The sequence below is a fragment of the Anser anser genome (assembly GCF_964211835.1).
Source record: "Anser anser genome assembly, chromosome: 1".
In the NCBI taxonomy this organism is placed as follows: domain Eukaryota; kingdom Metazoa; phylum Chordata; class Aves; order Anseriformes; family Anatidae; genus Anser; species Anser anser.
The window spans coordinates 154,353,223-154,371,594 of record NC_139720.1 but is presented as its reverse complement, the minus strand read 5'-3'; the positions used below and the strand labels follow the sequence as shown (position 1 = coordinate 154,371,594).

The following is an 18,372-nucleotide window of genomic DNA, read 5'->3' as shown; positions in this document are numbered from 1 at the left end:
ACAATTACACTTGGGGCAAAGCTTTTAGGAGCCATAAGGCACTGTCTTTACAGCAGATTAAATAGAAAGCCTTGTAGAAAGAGGCTAGTGCACAATCTGGCCAGTTGGCAACAAAAGGGGAAAATTTGCTTGTGAGTGATTGGTAAGAGCATTTTAACTTGGAACAACTTGGAAGATGATGCAGTTGCTAGGTAATGTCTTTCATTTCTAGAAAAAGTCTTGAGGTGAAAGCTAATCAATAAGGTAGATACAATGTGATGTCATTTGTTGCCATGGTTTCTGAATTTAGCAGTCTGTTATCTGCAAATAATATTGATGGTTGCTATGCAGTTGAATCTTTTCATATTGTTGTTTTGTGATTATACAGCTCTTTAATCTTGGCTAAAGCTTCAAAGAACAGCGTGTCTAGGAGTTTAAACATTATAATAGATAGGCTTGTATTACAACCCTAAAATATCTTGAAATTTACTACCTAATAAACAACAGGCATCAGCGGGAAGTGAACAAGGTTAACATTTTGGTGATTAAACTTCCACAAAGCAGTTGACATTTTCTAGTAAATTAATCTGCAAATTAAATATCTCTGTGGAATTAGTGCTATGACTCATTACATGGCAGATCATGTAAAAGAGCGGTAAGCAGTCAATCCCCTGGATGATAAGGCAGTCAAATGTCTACAGCTGCAAATGGCTCAAAAGTCATCACAGCTTCTTGAACAATGTCCTTATGTTTCATATATCTTTTGCTGTTGCATTGTGGCTCTTCGTTAAGTTTGGGGTTTGCTAGAAAATATTTCATAGCAGCTTATGGAAAATATCAGGCTGAGAAGCAAATGAGCCCTATTTTTTCCTGATAGTTGTCAAGGTGAAGGAAAAGTATTTTCAAGTCCGGTCCTTTAAATCAAATACAATATTTCATGTTCTATGGAGAAGGTGTTAGTTTTAGTGGGATGCCGTGTATCCTTTACTTGATTTATTGGCATCTCTTTACAGTAGTTTTTCCTGTTAGTTTGAGTTATTGAAAGCTTTTTGGAGGGAAAGAATTAAGAGATGAAAAGACAGCTCAGTGAAAGCTAGAGAAGGTAACACAGGGTGATCTGAAAGCCAAGATTATTTGTAGAAGTAGAAAATCCATGGTACCCATCAGTGAAGCATTTTAAAGGGGGGGAATGGTCAACTGGAAAAAGTAGAAAGAGAAATAGAGTGAAAAGGAGAAAAGAAAGGTTGATGGAAGAAAGAAACTTGTTTTACTGGGGTGAGAGAAGAATGGGGGGAAGGAAGTGAAGAAAAAATCAGGTTACAGTTTGCTGAATTCTAGTTTTTACATCTTCGGAGTGCCATTTGCCATGCTGTCAGGTCTTTTTTTTTTTTTTTTTCCCCTCCAACTAATTCCTCCTCCTCTTCCATTTCCACTGTTCTTTGCCTTAACAACATATTTCTTTAGAAAGTGCTTTGCCACCTTCTTTCTTGTCTTCTTCACACATCTCTCTGCTGTGTGGTGACATTGACTATCACATTTCTTTCGAACACAGAAGTAATTGCCATCATAGTCCTACTTGTCCCCTTAATATAGTGAGCGAATTGTCAAGGGTGTGCCCCCAGCGGAAGACCCGAGGAAGGTGGCACCGGGAGAAGCGAGGCGTTCCTTCGGCTAAGATACTGCTCTTGCAAAGCAGGCAGGAGTGTTGTGGATGACTCCTCTCCTGGAACTCCTCTAGAAATCCCCTGTTGGCTGTGCAGAAACAATAGCAGCCTTCAAGAAGGGTGTCCTCAAAGCACTGCTACTGAGAGGAGGCAGATGGAGGAGACATGCCGGCTTGATGATGATAGCAGATGTCAACAAGTTAACAATCTGAAAAGGAAACTAGCAGCACAGCAGTGCTTCTTACCCAAATGTTTAAGAGAGGGAGGAGGAAGGAAAAAAAAAAAAAATGAGCAAAGCAACATGGAAGAGAAGAAACAAATCAGTAGAGATGATCAGCTAGAGCTGTAAAAGACTATCTGATGCTAAATCTGTAAAGTGCTGCTGCTGACTGGATTTGTCTAAAGAAGTATTTCACTATTAGGCTGCCACAAAGGAAGTGCATTTACTTCAGATGCCATATGCCAACTGTGCAATTAGGCTTCCAGTCATACATGCTGCCTGTACTAAAGCAGGGGGCAAGCCTCAGCCATTTGCAATTGCTGTTGCATAACGCTTGCTTTTACAGCCCTGGATATTCAGTTTCAGAAACTGCCCTGAGATTTTTTGTTGTTTGGAATAAAATACTTGTTATCTTTTATTTCCTCAGGGTATTTATCTTAGGGATATTTATTTTCTGTGTTGTTGTTTTTTTCTTCCTTAGGGAAAAACTAATTGTCAGATAATTTTAAAAACAGTTTCACATAATAAAATAACTCAATTTAAAGCAGATTAAAAAAAGAAAACATTTTCTGTCTTATAAAAAAACAAAGAACACAACACATTGTAATATAAGAGGGACAATTTGGTACATTGTACTAGTGAACAAATTCTTAACACATACATGCAATAGTGGTAAGTCTGAGACAGCTTTAACAATACAGTTTCTTAATTTGTGAATTTTTGAGGTTTTTCTTCGGCCAAGTCCTGATACCAATAGCCATTGCAGGAAAATGAATGTAGGTGAGAAGGAGACAAGGGATTTTTGGTAACTTGTGCACAGTAAACTGTACACAGCAAAGTCCCTAGAGCCACTATGACACTCCCAGCATAGTATATGCATTGTGATACCTTACAACCTGCCCTTACGCAATGGGACTATGGTGTTTCACATAGAATTGGATGGCCCAGTGTCACTGAGCACTCAACTCAGATTTGGAGTGGGTTTTCCAAGCAAGATACGAACACTAAAAGAAAAACAGGGATATCAATGTCAGCATTAAGTGAAAGTATCCTGGCCTTGGAAGTCACATACAGGCCTAAGGTGATATAATGCAACCTAGAACAAGAACTCATCAGCTATAGATACAAATCTTCTAGCTGTGTGTTATAGCTGTGTGATGTAGTAGGTTGACTGTCGTTACTATAGACTTGTGAATAGTGCTGAATGTAACACCTAATGCAGTTTTTGCAGTTGACAGCTGGCTGTTTAGACTAAGGAAAATACGGATATTTAACCCACTTAAATGTTTTAGCAACTGGTTGGTGCTATTTAATAAAAATCTCAGAGCATGCTCCTACGAGTTCGCTTCAGTGTAGAGAATTCTTGACACAAAAAGTAGTTCACAGATCTGAAGTCTGGAAACTTGACTTGAGATTTATTAAAGCAATTTTCATTTCATTTTATGTCTGCATGACTCAGCTAAGCTCTTCTCTGGAGCTTTTATATCTTTAGTTCAGGTCTTGGGTCAGTCATGCTGCAAATAATCTCTTTTTATGAGTAGACTTAAGGCATATGTTTGTTTTTCTGTGTATTGATTTAGAAAGAGTTAGTTCCCAACCCAAATCTGAACAAGTGGTTCTTGTAATAGTTGCAGCACACTTTTTCTCGTATATAAGAAATTAAATGTACATTTTGATAATTCACAATATACAATATACTGCAGAACAAAGTGCTTGTGCTGCTTCAACATTGTGAGGAAAAATCAATTCTCACCAGACCTCCAAAAAAATAAAAAATAAAAGCACCCTCCCAAGGTCTCTAGCACCCTAATAGAGCGATTCTGTGCACACTGTGAAAAGCAATCCTTCCTGATACTTGTAGCTTGTGTTCCAGTACTAAAGAATCATTAGTCTCATCTGATGTTTCAAATGCAAGGAGGTTGTTGTGCAGGATTTCGTCTCCCGGGCTTTCTATCTTTTGTGTGAAGACTCATGAGGTGCAGGACTTGGCAGAGCTAAGACACCACACTAGTAATGCATCTCCTACACACGTCTGTTCCTCTCTGTGGTGTTCACCATGAATGCACCAACATTGCTACCTGTGATAGCGGTTGGTATGTCATGGTGAACAGCACCGGGCACCTCCCTCACTCTGCAGCTACAGCTCAGCACTCTACTGAGAACAAGCCACATTTAGGGCTCTGATGTTCTTCATTTCTCTGAGAAGGTAAAATAGCCTTTCAGTGCAGAAAGGAGTGTTCAAGTCCAGCAGGAGAATTGCATTTTTAATGTGGATGTTGAATTTTGCCGAAGAGATAGCACCAGCCCATCTAGCTATTCTATCAGAAATCATCAGGCATGTTGGAGCATTTGAGACAGAACTGTACTGATGTAAGTTCATAAAGCTTTTTTAGAAGAGGAAAACTTTTATTTTTTCCAATATAACTAGAGAATTTCAGGTTCAAATATTTTTAGTAGAATATTGCTCCTCCTTGCCCAAAATCCTTGCAAGAAACTAATCCCAAGGTTTTCATTCTTTGTGTGAGATCAGGCCAATATTCACATGTTTAAAGAGGTTGTAAGGATACTTTTGCATGTATTAAAAATGCTTCCAAATGTGTCCTTTATCTGGCACCTCAGAAACCATCCTTTAGGTCCAAGAATTACCAACATTTTAAAAGCTGGGGATCCTTACATGTATTGTCCTAATTACTCTTTATAATGAAATATTAAGCCCTCCTCAAATCTCTGCATATTCTGTGTCAATTGACTATATGTCAACCATCTATATCAGAACTGAACTAAATTAGTAATAAACTAACAGTTCCTCAAGTCATTTTTATTGTTTAGAGTAAGAGAAAGCATTAATATTCCCCAGCAATGTGAAGAAAACTATAAGGCACTGATATTTTTTATAGGCAGTACCTTATTTTTATATGAACAGTTATTTTTTTTTTTTTTTAATGAAAAGCCATTCTAGGTGTGGGAAGCCATTGCAGACTACTTCGGGAATGGGAGATGCTAAATAAACTGTTTGTCCACTGTTTTCTGTTTGAGTTTATGCATTTCTCCACATTGATTAAACTCAACTGGATTACACTTGCTCTTAATGCTTCAGACCGAGCAGGGTATGATGAGATTGTCCACACTATTTTTGGCAAGTGTTGCATTTTTTGTACTCATTTTCTGTGCCATTTATTCTCTTTGGCAGTCTTTTGACTCTGCCAGTCAGTGATTTTTCCTTTTCCTTAACTGAAGCTGCTATATTCTATCTATATACTTCCTTAAGTCATATCTGCTTCCCCCCACCCAGCATGTCCCCTGAAACTTTGTGATCTTCTGTGCAAATCTTGACAACCCCCCTTTATCTGATTTGCCATTTCTCAACATTATTTTGGATCAACTGATCCTGTCCAGCATGAAATGGGTTCTGATGATAAAAAGACAAAGCAGCTTTACCGAATATGCTCATTGCTCAAAATTGCCTGATATCAAATAAATTGCATTTTCTGTTAGGTAGTGTTTTCAGATGTTAAACCTGGGACAGCCATGGGGCAGAAAAGTCCTTCCTGAAGGCACACTGCCTTCTGTTCATCACTGGTGTGAAACACCATCCTTCCTAGGTGCTGATGAACCTGGTTTGCTTTCAGCACAATCTCAGCTTGGGCTGAAGGTTAGTGCAGCAGTTTGGTACTGTATTCCTTACACATAAGAGAAAACAAAAAACAAAAACAACAACAACAACAACAACAACAACAACAACTTTATTTGTTTTCATTTAGAAGATAAACAATCAGTACTGTGCATAGAAGAATCATTTATGTTTTAGAGTTATAGACGGGAAAAGACAATGAAGTACATTTTATTATATTCTGTGTTTATTTTTACATTGAAAGCTATTGCTGTTTCTTCCTGATGTTTTTGCGGCAATAACAGAGTAAAAATGTTTTATTATGCAAGTTATATACTTCTAGGACAGTGCTTTAAAATGAAAATTACCTGTATGAAAGAGACTTTCAGTCAGTCCATATAGGAAGCTGGAAATTGGTTTGAATGCAAGCAGCTAGTGTCACAGCAATTTGCATGGCAGCAGATTTAATGTATGTCTAAGGCACTGTTTACTTTAGCTATGCTTTCATAAATGTTGGACAAAAGAAATGAAAAACTACTATAGTAAATGATGAATAAAATCAAAAGCTAAATGCTCAAGGCCCAGATTTTTAAAATTCTAGAGTCAGCTACCTAACACACTTATGGGTTTTAATGAGTTGTGGCATTTAAATTTCCTTTATAAACAACAGCAACAAAAAGCCCTAAGCTGGTCTTTTTTTCGGTCTTCAAGTAATAACAATTATCAGTAATAAATTAAGACTCCTATTGACATCAGTGGCAGAAAAGAGTGCGAAGAAATGTTAAGAATGTAGACAAAAAATGTCTTGTATAATTATTCCATTTTTAGAAAATTGCATTGCAAAAAGTAGGTTAAGCTTTTCAATACTAATAGCTAATACAACATCCATCATAAAGCTACCTTCATCTGAAGTCATCAGACGAGGAAATTTACTGTCCCTGTTTAGTGAGGAGAGGAAGCCAGTTGCTATTAAATGTCTGAGGTGAATTTGTTTCTCTTTACTCATAAAGTGTAGCTCTCTCTCAGACAGTTGAAAAGGTGATGAATATTATAGCCCTCGTGTTTAATTGTTTCTGTATGCCCTGGAATTTAAAGAGAATTTAGGATGTGTTTGGCAGTAGCTTTCCCTCTATAATCAGGTTGCTATGGTAAACCTATTATTCCAGACAAAGAAAGGGTATGTTTAGTGAAGTGCTGATCCCTCTTCAGTATAATGTGAGCTTCAAATTACTTTTGAACGACTGAATTTGTATGGTAAGTATTTTAACACAATAACTAAGAGAATAAGGTTGCAGAATAAGGTGTGGCTTCTGTTATTTCAGTAGCAGACACATTTGACAAGGTAGTAGTATGGCTGAAGCAAACTCTTTCTTCAAACATCTTCTGCTTTTCCCAGGGAAGAAACCTGAAGTTTATTGTTACAGAATGATATTAATTTTTTGTGTTTATCTATATGGCGATAAACTCAGCCTTTGAATTTTACATTTGCTGCCTCTCATTTAGTTAGTTGTTCAGAAGCAAAATGGATTTAAATCCTCTGTTGAATTACCTCCAGAGTGTGCCCACCTTACATGATCTAACCAAAATCTCAGTACTTTTGGAGGAAAACATGCTTTTTAAGTCAGTACGAAGTTGCAGTTATTTATTGCCACCACTAAATTCCCATCTCACGTTCCTCGTGCTGGCTTTGTCATATTTGGAAAAGGAATGGTGAAGAAATAATTTGAGTACCACTTTGAGCAGTGTACTAAGCTGCTATGACTGTATCTATGAGTATTTCAGAGCGGAGAAATAGCTCGGGGAAATTCTTTTCCAGAGCACTAGCTGAGCACTAGCTGACTGAGGTTTCTGTCCATTTTCAAGAAACAACCAGCTCTGCTGAGATCCACAGCCAGGTGATCTAAATCATACCCTAAACTCTGTGGGAAGCTAGCCAAAGGAAAATATGAGGCACAAGTACCAACAAGGAACTTGGCCTGTTTGGATGTTGGTGTTTTATTCATTAGCTAAGACGAGAGAAGTGAGGAGGTAAATCCCCTTCAATTTTGAAAAAGCAAACTGAGCTTGTATCTCATACATGACAAAAATGTGCCCTATCTGCCTGGAGAGGGGATATTCCTCAGGTTTTCCCCGGTGAAACTGTTGCACATGAACAAAAACAAATAAATATTAATTGCAGCAGGGACTGAGAGGAACCTGATCCCATTCCAGTGCAAGTGCCCAAACACTGGTCTCTCAAGTCATTCTCTCTTATTAAATTACATATTACGAAAGGTAATGCTTAATTACAGAACATGCAGGAGCCTCATTACAGAACCTTCCTTTGCTCATCCCTCTGGAGGATTTTCCATCTCTGCTGACTCCTCTCTTCAAAACAACTTGCTTAAACTGATTTTATTGTCCTTCAGGCATCCTCCTTGTACCATTAGCTGGCCAGGATGCCACTGTTCAAGACGGTTCTTTTGTTTATTTTTATAGTCTTCACAACAGATGGGTCCTGTTCATCAGGTACCTATCTGCCTAGAGGCGGCTGACTATTCTTTGGGACACTTGGTGGTGTAACATTTTGTAGAAGCCAAGATGTCTAAGATGGATGTATAGAAAGAGACTGAGATCCCCAAACAGCGACAAGTTGGACACATTAAAAGTCTCTGTATATATTTAAGTATTAAGGAGCCATTTTGTACCAGTTACAGTTAAGCTTTTCTTAGCAAATAATTATAGCTTAGGGAATGCATGCAAATAATATCAATCATTCTTTATACAATTCTGTTTTAAATGTTGACATGATTACCAAATACCAGTGTATTTCATGATATGGTAGGTGAACTTATGAACTTCCTATAATGTTTCTTTCTGGAACTAGTATCTTCAAACAATTGCCAATGCAATGTCGTTTTAGAGTAATGTTTATTATAAAGGTATCATGAAGCATTGGCTATTAATTCAATCAGCATGTCTTTTTTTTAAAAAAAAAAATTACAGCACTTTAGATAATCATAAAGCATCTTTCTAGACTGCATCCTGGCACATACAATTTCAGCTTGAAAATGCAATGAACATTAATGCTTGGAAAGATGAAGAGCAAGGCAGCTATAAAATAAACTGGAAATTTTGTCCAGAATTGATACGATCCATCCAACTCCAGTTTAATTAGACCGATTTTGTTGAAAAAGAATTGTAACAAAGTTAATTTACAAGCTGACAAAATATGGAATAACAATGATCTGGTGGTATCTTGACCTAAAAGGTTTTATTGTCACAAAGCCTACAGTTAGAAAAGCCCCATTACGGTTCCCCTTAACAGTCCTTTCTCATTGTGCAAAATATTACAGCAAATCCAAAAAAAAAAATAATAATACACGTGTCAAACTGTTTGGGTGCATAATGAAAGGCTGTGCTTAGAAGGCTTTTTGCTTGGGAGCAATACTTGCTCCTACTGTATCTTTGGGTTCTGCAGTCAATAGTATCCCAGACCTGAGCTGAGTCACATTGATGCTATGATTAGTTCCAGAGAAAAAGCCTTTCCAGAGAAAAGTACCCAATGCATGTCTCTGGTGGTCCTTTTTTTGCATGTGTTATCTCTTCTCAAGCCTATCAATTTTGCTATTTTGGTCCCTGGCTTGTGTCATATTTTGTGCATTCTTACAGTAGCATCACGTTAAAAGAATTTACAGATATGCAGTCAAACTTAGAAGTTAGGAAAGAAAAAAAACAACATTACCTTGACTTGAGCCTTCCTTGTATTTGTGTAATTTAAGACTGTCCTTAATTTTATTTATATATTTATTTTTATATTTAACCATTTAACTCTGACTGCTCTGAGAGCTTCAGAGAAGAAAATCTGTGGGTCTTGCTGAATCTGTTCCCCCTTTAAGCTCTGTGGATTTCTCCTGTGAACAGGTTGATCAGGTTGATGGAAGGGAGGACTATGACAGAGGTTGTGCTTCTACTTCTATTTCATCAGGTCTGGAAAAGAAAAATCATAGTTGTTGTTTTTTTTTTTTTCTTTTCCAAACGCCTGAGAGAGTATTTAAAGAGTTATGATTCTACATGAATAAAGTAGACTGCATCTGAGTCCTGTGCATAAGTGATTTAATTCTAATCAAATTCATTAGGAGTTTCTGAGGTTTGTGCTAAATATTTTAGATCAATTACAGGGGTTAATTATGCAGTTAAACATGTGGCATAGCTCTGTTATGCAAAGTTAAGATATGAAACAGATACAATGTCAATGACTGCTTATTGTTGCTGTTTCCATCGGGATGTGACAGGGATATACTTTGCTTCTGGTTGCCATGGAGGAGGGAGAGTGGTTTGGCTTTTTTTGTTTGTTTTGTTTTAGGGCTTATGTGGATACTTTAATTATAATTAATACAGAGTGACTTGTAGTTTGTCTTCAGGAGGGTAGACTATAGAATAAGTTTGTTGTCTTATTTCAGTTGTTTCATTGCAGTTGTGACTCATAAACATTTGTTTGTTATTACAGGGAAATGTGAATGTGGCCAATGCACTTGTTTCCCTCCAGGAGACAACAGAGTTCATGGTAAAAACTGCGAATGTGATGATCGGCAGTGTGAAAGTGCAGATGGTGAAGTCTGTGGGGGTATGCATTCACTCAATATAATATAATTAATATAAATCTTGGCAGTTTATAACTTTATTTTTCCCTTGATTTCATAACATAATGGCACTATAAGTTATTGACATCACTGATCAGTTATAATAGATTATAGATTTTTGTAAGAAACAAGCCCTGTGTATATTGAATGTTAGTGAGTATTTATTTAAAAACTTCAGAAGCCCTAAGAGTGAAGTAGACTAGATACACCTAAAAACATATATGTAAGTGCTGTAGTACGTCAGCTTCCATCAGTGTTCTTTAAAGAAGAATAAAGATGCTTAAATGGAAACTTGAAAAATTAGGTAATTTTTCTTTTGCACTTAGTATAGTTGATTTATTGAGAATGTTGTATTAAACTTGATAATGACCAGCAATACATTTGAATATTTCATATTCAGTAACAGTGATATTTCTATTTTCTTTAAAAGGAGAATGTATTACAGAAGAATCTAAACGCTTGAGATACACTGCCACTGTACATGTATATGCAGATTTTTTTTTTAGTGTTAACAGTAAAAACCTCACTTGTTGATTTTTCAGTAATGAATGTCGGTATTAAGCAATATTTCAAGTTATTTTTAGATATGTAAACGCATACCTACCATATAGTATTTAAAAACAAATGAGTTGTATTTGTCCTAAATTCTATCTTTCTATATTTTATTGGCTTTCTTTTTGAAATATTCATAATATTAACAAAGTAGTCAGTATGAATCCTGACACATTTTATTATATTTCTTATTTCTATGTAAGAAAAAATCATATTGCTTCATAATCCTTGTGTACATATAAATTCTGACTACAGGGAATTTTTCTTCAAGGGCTCTGCCAAGCAGAATGGAAAAATTCTTGTTAAAGTCTCTAACCAGCAGTAATAATAGTTTATAACATTCAATGTAATTCAATAATATGAATGTGTAGAAAAAGAATAATTTGAAATTTAATTTTGTTCAAAGGACATAAAAGCAGACAAAAACACTGAAAAGCTGGGTCATATTGGTTATAGGTTAAGTACCTGGAAACCAAAATTCATCATCTTCCATGATTAAAAAAATCCGTTCCATTTATGTCATTCGTATTTTACATTATTCAATAACAATGCTTCAGTGTTAATACTTCTAATTAAATAGTGCATTTTGGAAATTAGAGACAAAAATTCCATTGTTCCTTATTAGCAAGGGCACATTTTAACTTTTATTGTTGGCTACAGGACCTCACATTGAAATGATAATCAGCTCAACACTTGAGCTAGTGTCCATTTTTTACTGTGTAGGAGACACTCTAATTCACACTATTACCTGAATAAAGTCTCTACTTTAGTCTAAACAGCGTTGTCCAGTGGCAATGACAAAAATTAATTAATTCATTTACAAAATAATACACTTAAAATTTATTTTCCTAATTTTGAAACAATGAATAGAAAGGAAAACTAGCTCATGAAATTACAAATCAAATGTAGTCTTAAGCTCAACTCCTCCACTTTTATTCAAGCTGATAGTTTAATTGGTAATGATAATCTGCAGTTGAAAAGGAGTTATATGGGAAAACACAACTCAAGTGACTGTGTCCTGCTTGAAATTGCAGTGCACAGCCTGCGTTGACAGGACTTCAGAAGGCCAAGCCTGTGATTTTGCTTTTCTAGGGAGCTGAGTTTATTCCTTATTCTTTCCCCCCGAAAAAACATAGAATAAGCACCATATCAGGAATCCTATTGTCCCGTGCTCTTTTGTAAGTAAAGGGAGAGAAGTAAGCACAACACAAGGTTATGATTAAATCCACCAAGATTGGAGGTGACCTCTGAAATGCCTCAAGAGAGACCAGAGAATTTTTTCTTACCTGTAACTGACTGAACAAAATGAGGTGCAGCTGGTCTCTAGAGTTTTAGTCTTCCCAATTAGAAGCCATGCCGCTGCTAATGCTGCCCTCTAAAAATTGTTGGATTTTTGTGGTAGGTCTGTTGGGATTGCAGTGATAAATAACTGGCAGATTATTTTTTTCATATTCCTGACGTTTTAATTCCTTGTCTTTCTATTGTATTTTAAAATATCAATTTGTTTTTAGATTATTCTACATTTGATTCTAATTTACTCCTTGAAGTATGTTCCTATATCATAATTATGTATGATTATATCTGCTCTCGTTTTTTTTCAGCAAAGAATGTTTTCCCATCTTTCTCTGTTTCTGTTCTCAGGCCACACAAGTATTTCTTTGTGCTTGTCTGGCTTTTCCATGTGAAGTGTGCCAAGATTCAAATTAACAAACATAAATGTCTTACTAATCACACAGTTCCCTTCCATATAGCAATTTTCATTCTCCTGGTTGCTGGAGCTCAGTAGTGTGTGTTCTTCATTTACTTTCCCTCCTCTTTTTTTTTTTTTTTTCCTCTTTTCTTCCTTTCTCCTTTTTTTTAATTACTGGCAGATCCAGAGCCCTTATTTTCTTTCATCATCCTGTGTCCATCTGTGCTTCTGATCCACCTGCCCAAGAAGCCACCCCTCTACCCCAATAATCTGTTGCCTTTCCACTTCCTTAAACTTCTAGCACTTGAGGGAGCACCTATTTAGGTGTAAGTATAGGAATGTCTACATATACATTATCTTCAGAGAGTCCCCATTGATTGCAGATTTCTCTTCATCTCACTGTTAAAGAATTGAAATCCCTCCCCTTCGGATTCATAAGATGAGCTTTTTACTCCTTATTCATTTTCTGTAATTTCAGCTTCAATTCCGTCTTTTCACTGAAATTTCTCTTCCCTCAGTTTCTGATGAGATGTAGGAATGTCTTTCATTGTTATCCTCTTCAGCTCCTCACAGTGTCTGATGTGACCAAGAGCTTCAGCCCTGCCCTTTAGGAATTATCAGATATTTTGCTTGACTATCACTTCCGAAAACATTTTGAATGCTTCCCTAGATATATGGTATTTCTCATCTCCTCACTTTTAGGAGATTCTACCAACTTTAGCCTTGTGTTCTTTCCCATTTTGCAATTTATCTATTTAAAGAACTCCCACTAATTTTGTGTTAATGGTACACACATCTCTCTCTCTTCCTTTTGTATTTGCCAATCTTCCATCTCAGCCTGAACCTCTTAAATCTCTTGCTGAACTGCTTATTCCTTCCTCTTTCCTTCTCCTCTTTACATTATTATTTTTCTACCACTATCACTACCTAGGCAATTACTGTCAGGCCATAAGGCCTGGATAGTAACTCTGGCTGCAGAGAATTAGAAGCTGGACTCTGATTGTGCAGAGTCTGACAGTGAGCATTGAGTGCCTGTAAGTACACAGAAAGAGGACCAGTGTTTTGAAATAAAATGCATGCTGAAACGAGAAATGTGAATGACAACCTAAATCATTTGGATAAGAATTGTTACTGGCCTCCTCTGACCAGCAGAGATTGATTAATAGCTTGCTTTCCAGACCAGCTGTCCATGTGATGGTAGAAAGACATGAGGCGAAGGATATGATAAATTAGGGTACAACTGAGTGAGACCTTATTACCATGTTTCTGCATGACTGTAGTGAGTCATTCACTTAAAAATTCAGCTGCCCATCACTGCAGTACCAGGAATAGAGACATTGCTTCTCCACAAAGACAGAAGTTTCAAGAGGACTCAGCACAGATTCCACAGCACTCTGATAAAACATACATATTCCCCTTCTTTTGTCCATGCCTCTGGAGAGACTTAATATTCTATGTCTGGAGCAGGTGTCTCATGCAGCTTTTTTGAGATTGGTATGTTCTACCTACCTAAGGACCTGTTCCCTGGAGTTCAGTTTCTTTCAATGATGTAAGATTTGCCCTTATGTATTGCGCTGCTGATCCTCAGAAATATTTTACATCATATTTTCTTTGACTTTACGCAGTTTCTGATACTTTCATGCGCAAATTAAATGCTTTTGGTGCCAACAGCGGCACATACATGACTGGAGAATCACAGGTATTCCAGCACGAGTTCTTTCTCGGTACAGCTGTGTCACTGATATACACAAGGCTTAATCTTTGCATATCCTGTGTCCTGGTGAGAGATACTTTTCTCACTCCTCTGAGGTTATGGCTGTGATACAAGCTGCAGATGTGTCCTGAGCTTACAAGCGTCATTTGTTCCCCTACTGTGTCCAGTAATGTTTTTCAGTGATATCACTGCTGGCTGCTCCACCTCATTGAGCTGACAGTTGCTCTACATGTTCTGCTCACTTTCAGGACTGAGGGCAGGCAGGCAGTAAGAATTCAGGACAACAGTAAAGATCAATTTGAAATTGATCTGATAAAGCTCTGAACTCCATTCATTTTGATTTGCTCTTTGGATCGTTATTGGCCTTGCTGTGAGTTCTTGTCATAACAAAGCATCATCTATTGAAGGAATCACACAGAAGCCCTTCTGGGTCCTCCACATGCTACCAGTAGGTACAGGATTATGCTGCTTAATAATCCTATGATGAAAACAAGAAAAAAAAAATTGGTTGAAGCTCCACACAAGCTTTACTGGGGTGTTTAGCAAAGATTGAAGCTTATAACTCATAGCAGGACCTTTACATAGCTCTAGGGATGCTGCCATACTGTTTTGTGTCACTAGTTCAGTCTGTGTCTTATATACTGGGCCACCAATTATGTAATCAGCTTTGATGAGACCTTTTCATATTTAGTCGTGGAAGTTTGTACTGTCATTCATACTAAGAAACAACTAAACCTCTCATCACCCTGGTAAGTGAAATCTTTGACTGGTGGCAATAGAATACCTTGGGAAGTCTAATATGTATGTTTTCAAGTAAGCAAATTAACTTTGATGATTTCTTAACTATTTGTTTTGTCCACTGCACATCAAAATATAATGGTAACATTGTAGAGAATACAGTTAGGTAATGGAATAACTGGCATGTCACATCCTGTCACATCAAAGAGTAAATACAGCTATCTTCTTTGTTTGTTTGTTTTTACCAATGTATTTAGGCTCATAAGTTAGGGATTCTGGTTGTAGTTTGGAGCCTTGTAAAAGTGGAGGAGCTGCTCTGTGCTTTGGAGAAAATGCTGAGGTAATAAATAGCACTTCACTCAGGTCTGCTTTCACATCTCTTTCTCCTCTAAGATTAGGAAATCAGTGAAGCAAAACTCTACATAAGGCTTTATCGGAGGAGAATTTATACATATATATATTTTAAAAATCCCCAAGTAAATTGATTTTCACCACGCAGACACATTCATTGTTTTAATTCACTCACACTCACATGCTCACATACTTGCAGGCACCAAAATATCTGGATTTAAATGTTTGGCCAGGATCACTTGTGTGTGATACAGAAGACGAATAAGAGCCACCTGCCATCAAGTCCTTACTAGGTCTTTTCTTCTTGACTGTCAACAAGCTGCTGGTCTTTAGACATGTCTTTTATATCCTTTAGAACCCATTCTCTTGACTGAGGATTTTGCTTTCTTTTACCTCCCTAAGATTTATGCAGGTCTGGTGCTTGTTGTCTTGACATTCTTAGGATAATATTGTTCCTGTTGGGCTCAAAAGGAAAGGAATGACATATATAATGTGCTGCTTTGACGTCCTTTGTTGTTGAGCAGTCTTCTGTTCACATCGAGTCATCATGACATGCTCTTACTAGAGTAAAGGCCTTGTGGTCTTGACAAAATGCATTTGTCAGTTTTTCTGCTATGAACGTGCTGTTGGCTGTCAATGGGGGTCATGTTTTTAATCTCATTCTGGTGTTTCTTCTGGTGGTTACCTAAACATTTCCATTCATACTTCATTTACACCAGTCTTAAAATTTCAAATAGTAGTGTATGTATTAGCAAAGAACAAGGGAACACCTGCAATTTCTACAGCCACAATTGCCAGCCTTCTGTTTTATACTTTTGCAACAGACACAGACACATCACGTTCTTAAAATTAGTGAAGGATTCTAGGATCACATAATCATTACCAGGACTTGCAATGCAGGAACTGCCTCTCAAAAGGCTAGTATTGCCCCTAATTGCTATTCTCCTTTGAATATAAGTTTTTCATTACTATCCAGCCAGGCTAAGTAGTTTGATTCACAGGACATGCTGACTTCCTTTTTTGGAATATAACTATGCATTATTATATGGTAAAGATATGCTCCAAAAATGGTTAATTAATGAAGGTTTCTAGGTCCATACTGCAGAAATCATGAATGACATTTATTCTCTCATCTGTGCAGTGAGGCAGAAACATGACATTTTCAGATGGCATGTTCTTATGAGACCAGTAAGACCATAACCATTAAAATGAGGAAGCTATGATTAATGATATGCTTCATTAAGCAAAGCTAACTTTTAATATTATGGTGCAGTTGCTGTTAGACAATTTCCTCATTTCTTGCAGTAATACTGCTTCACAGTAACAGAAGTATATAGGACATAATATAGCTAAAATGCTTAGGAACACCATATAGGAAAGAAAAAATGATACCAGCCTATCTTCCCACCACAGACAGCTTTTGAAACTGGCTGGTCTGAAAGTTCAGAAATAAGAATTCAACTCCTGACTCTACCATGAATTTCACAGACTATAGGGGGTTGTTGAAAGCCTTCAGTTGACCAAACATAGGTACTGTGTATGATTTCCAATGCCCAAAGCTATCCTACCTGACCCCAGTGTGGCTCTACAAGGACACAGGGAGACCTGTATAGTTGCCATGATGAAATCCTTGATGTTTTAGGCTATGTCAAATGGTGCTGGGCATCTGAACTGAACTCATAATTTCTCTGTGGTTCCTGTTGCGTTCAAATAACATTTTTTTTTTCTTCCCCATCTTTTCTATTGTAAACTCTTCAGAGAAGGGACTAAGTTCTCTTGATTGAGAAATCTGAAGTCAGTCATTGTTACAAATTCAGAATTTTTATGCTATTTAGTAGAGATATTTCTGATGTTTATTACTGAAAATGAATGCAGTTGATTCTCTTGAGGAAAAAAATTTCAAACACATGATTAGAGGGTAAAACTGATGCTGAAAAAAAAAAAAAAGTAAAAATGACCATAGGATAACGCTAAGTAGAGAGTCAGTGATTCAAAGCCTATGTCCTTGCTCTTAACTGCGTTATCCTAGCTCTGAGGCACATCCAGAGACAACAACAAATATATTCAAAAGGTAACCAGAACATGTATTAATGTGCATGGTGTATTCTGTATTAAACTCAGTTGGTGTTACTTAGCTCAGTATTTCACATTTTTTCTTTTAAATGTACTACAGATTTCTGTCCTGGTCATACAGACATTTGTGTAGGTGTAGGTGAAACTTCGCATAGATGCATAGAGAATTTAGTTTGTTCAGCTTTTAAGACAGCATAAAACATGATTTAGGATTGGAATAAGGTTTCTAATTGAATATTTCTGTTAAAATGAACAATAAAGAAATTGCTAATGCACCAGTATTTAAGTTGACTAATAGATACTAATTCATAAAGGCCAAAAAGGGGCTTGTGTGTTGAACTTCATATATTAGAATATAAATAGCCGTTAGACTACAAACAGCCATTACGCTATACGCAGGTTTCGCCTATATTGAAGTCTGTGTACTTTGTGCAGCCTGTCCCTGAGAAGGGCATACAGCCATGCTCTGGAGACTAAGAGATGAGCAGCCTATGCCAACGTTGCTAGTAAGTTAGTTCCAGTAATGGTCATCCTTGTATAAATGCTGTTTTATTTCTGAGATGAATTTGTCAGTACTAGCTTTTCTCTCTGGTTCTTGCTTTGTCTTTCTGTGGTAGTTCAAGAATTCCAAGAAGGCAGATCCTGCTGTAACATTTCTTAGACTTTTTTTTTTTTTTTTTTCTCCCACTAGGCTACAGATACAGATCTTTGAAGATCTTTCAACAAGCCATTTTCTCTGCCCTTTGAATTCTTTCTTTGGAACTTTTTTGGGTCTTTTCCAAGTTTTTCAAAATCTCTTGAAATATGGATTATCACAGTGAGTTTCCATTGCATCAGTGCTCTAAATGTTTCTACTACTGTTCCTACTCAGTTCTCTCCTCTTACATGCATGTGGGGATTGCATTAGATCTTTTCACCGTAGTGTTCCACTGGAAGTTTCTCTTGAGTTACCTGTCTATTGCATTCCTCAAGCTGGAGCTACAGTCCACCTTTACTAGACTTGGACAACACTAAGCAAACTATTATGAAAATATAATAGACAATCAGTATTTTGTTTCAGATTTTTGTTAGGTTTCTCTGCCTGTAGTTGTCACAGCTGTTCCAATCTCCTGGCATTCTCCTGGCATTCCAAGATTCAATAAAAATAAAAGTGATCAAG

The 18,372-nt window shown here is 36.9% G+C and overlaps 1 protein-coding gene across 1 annotated transcript in view; it reads left to right on the top strand.

The window, feature by feature from the left end:
• ITGBL1 (integrin subunit beta like 1) overlaps positions 1-18,372 on the top strand; it is a 151,500-nt gene that overhangs the window by 118,437 nt on the left and 14,691 nt on the right. Inside the window, exon 8 of the mRNA XM_083831554.1 lies at positions 9,963-10,079. Within this exon, the coding sequence (XP_083687680.1) occupies positions 9,963-10,079 (117 nt within the window). The remainder of the gene's footprint in view (positions 1-9,962; positions 10,080-18,372) is intronic.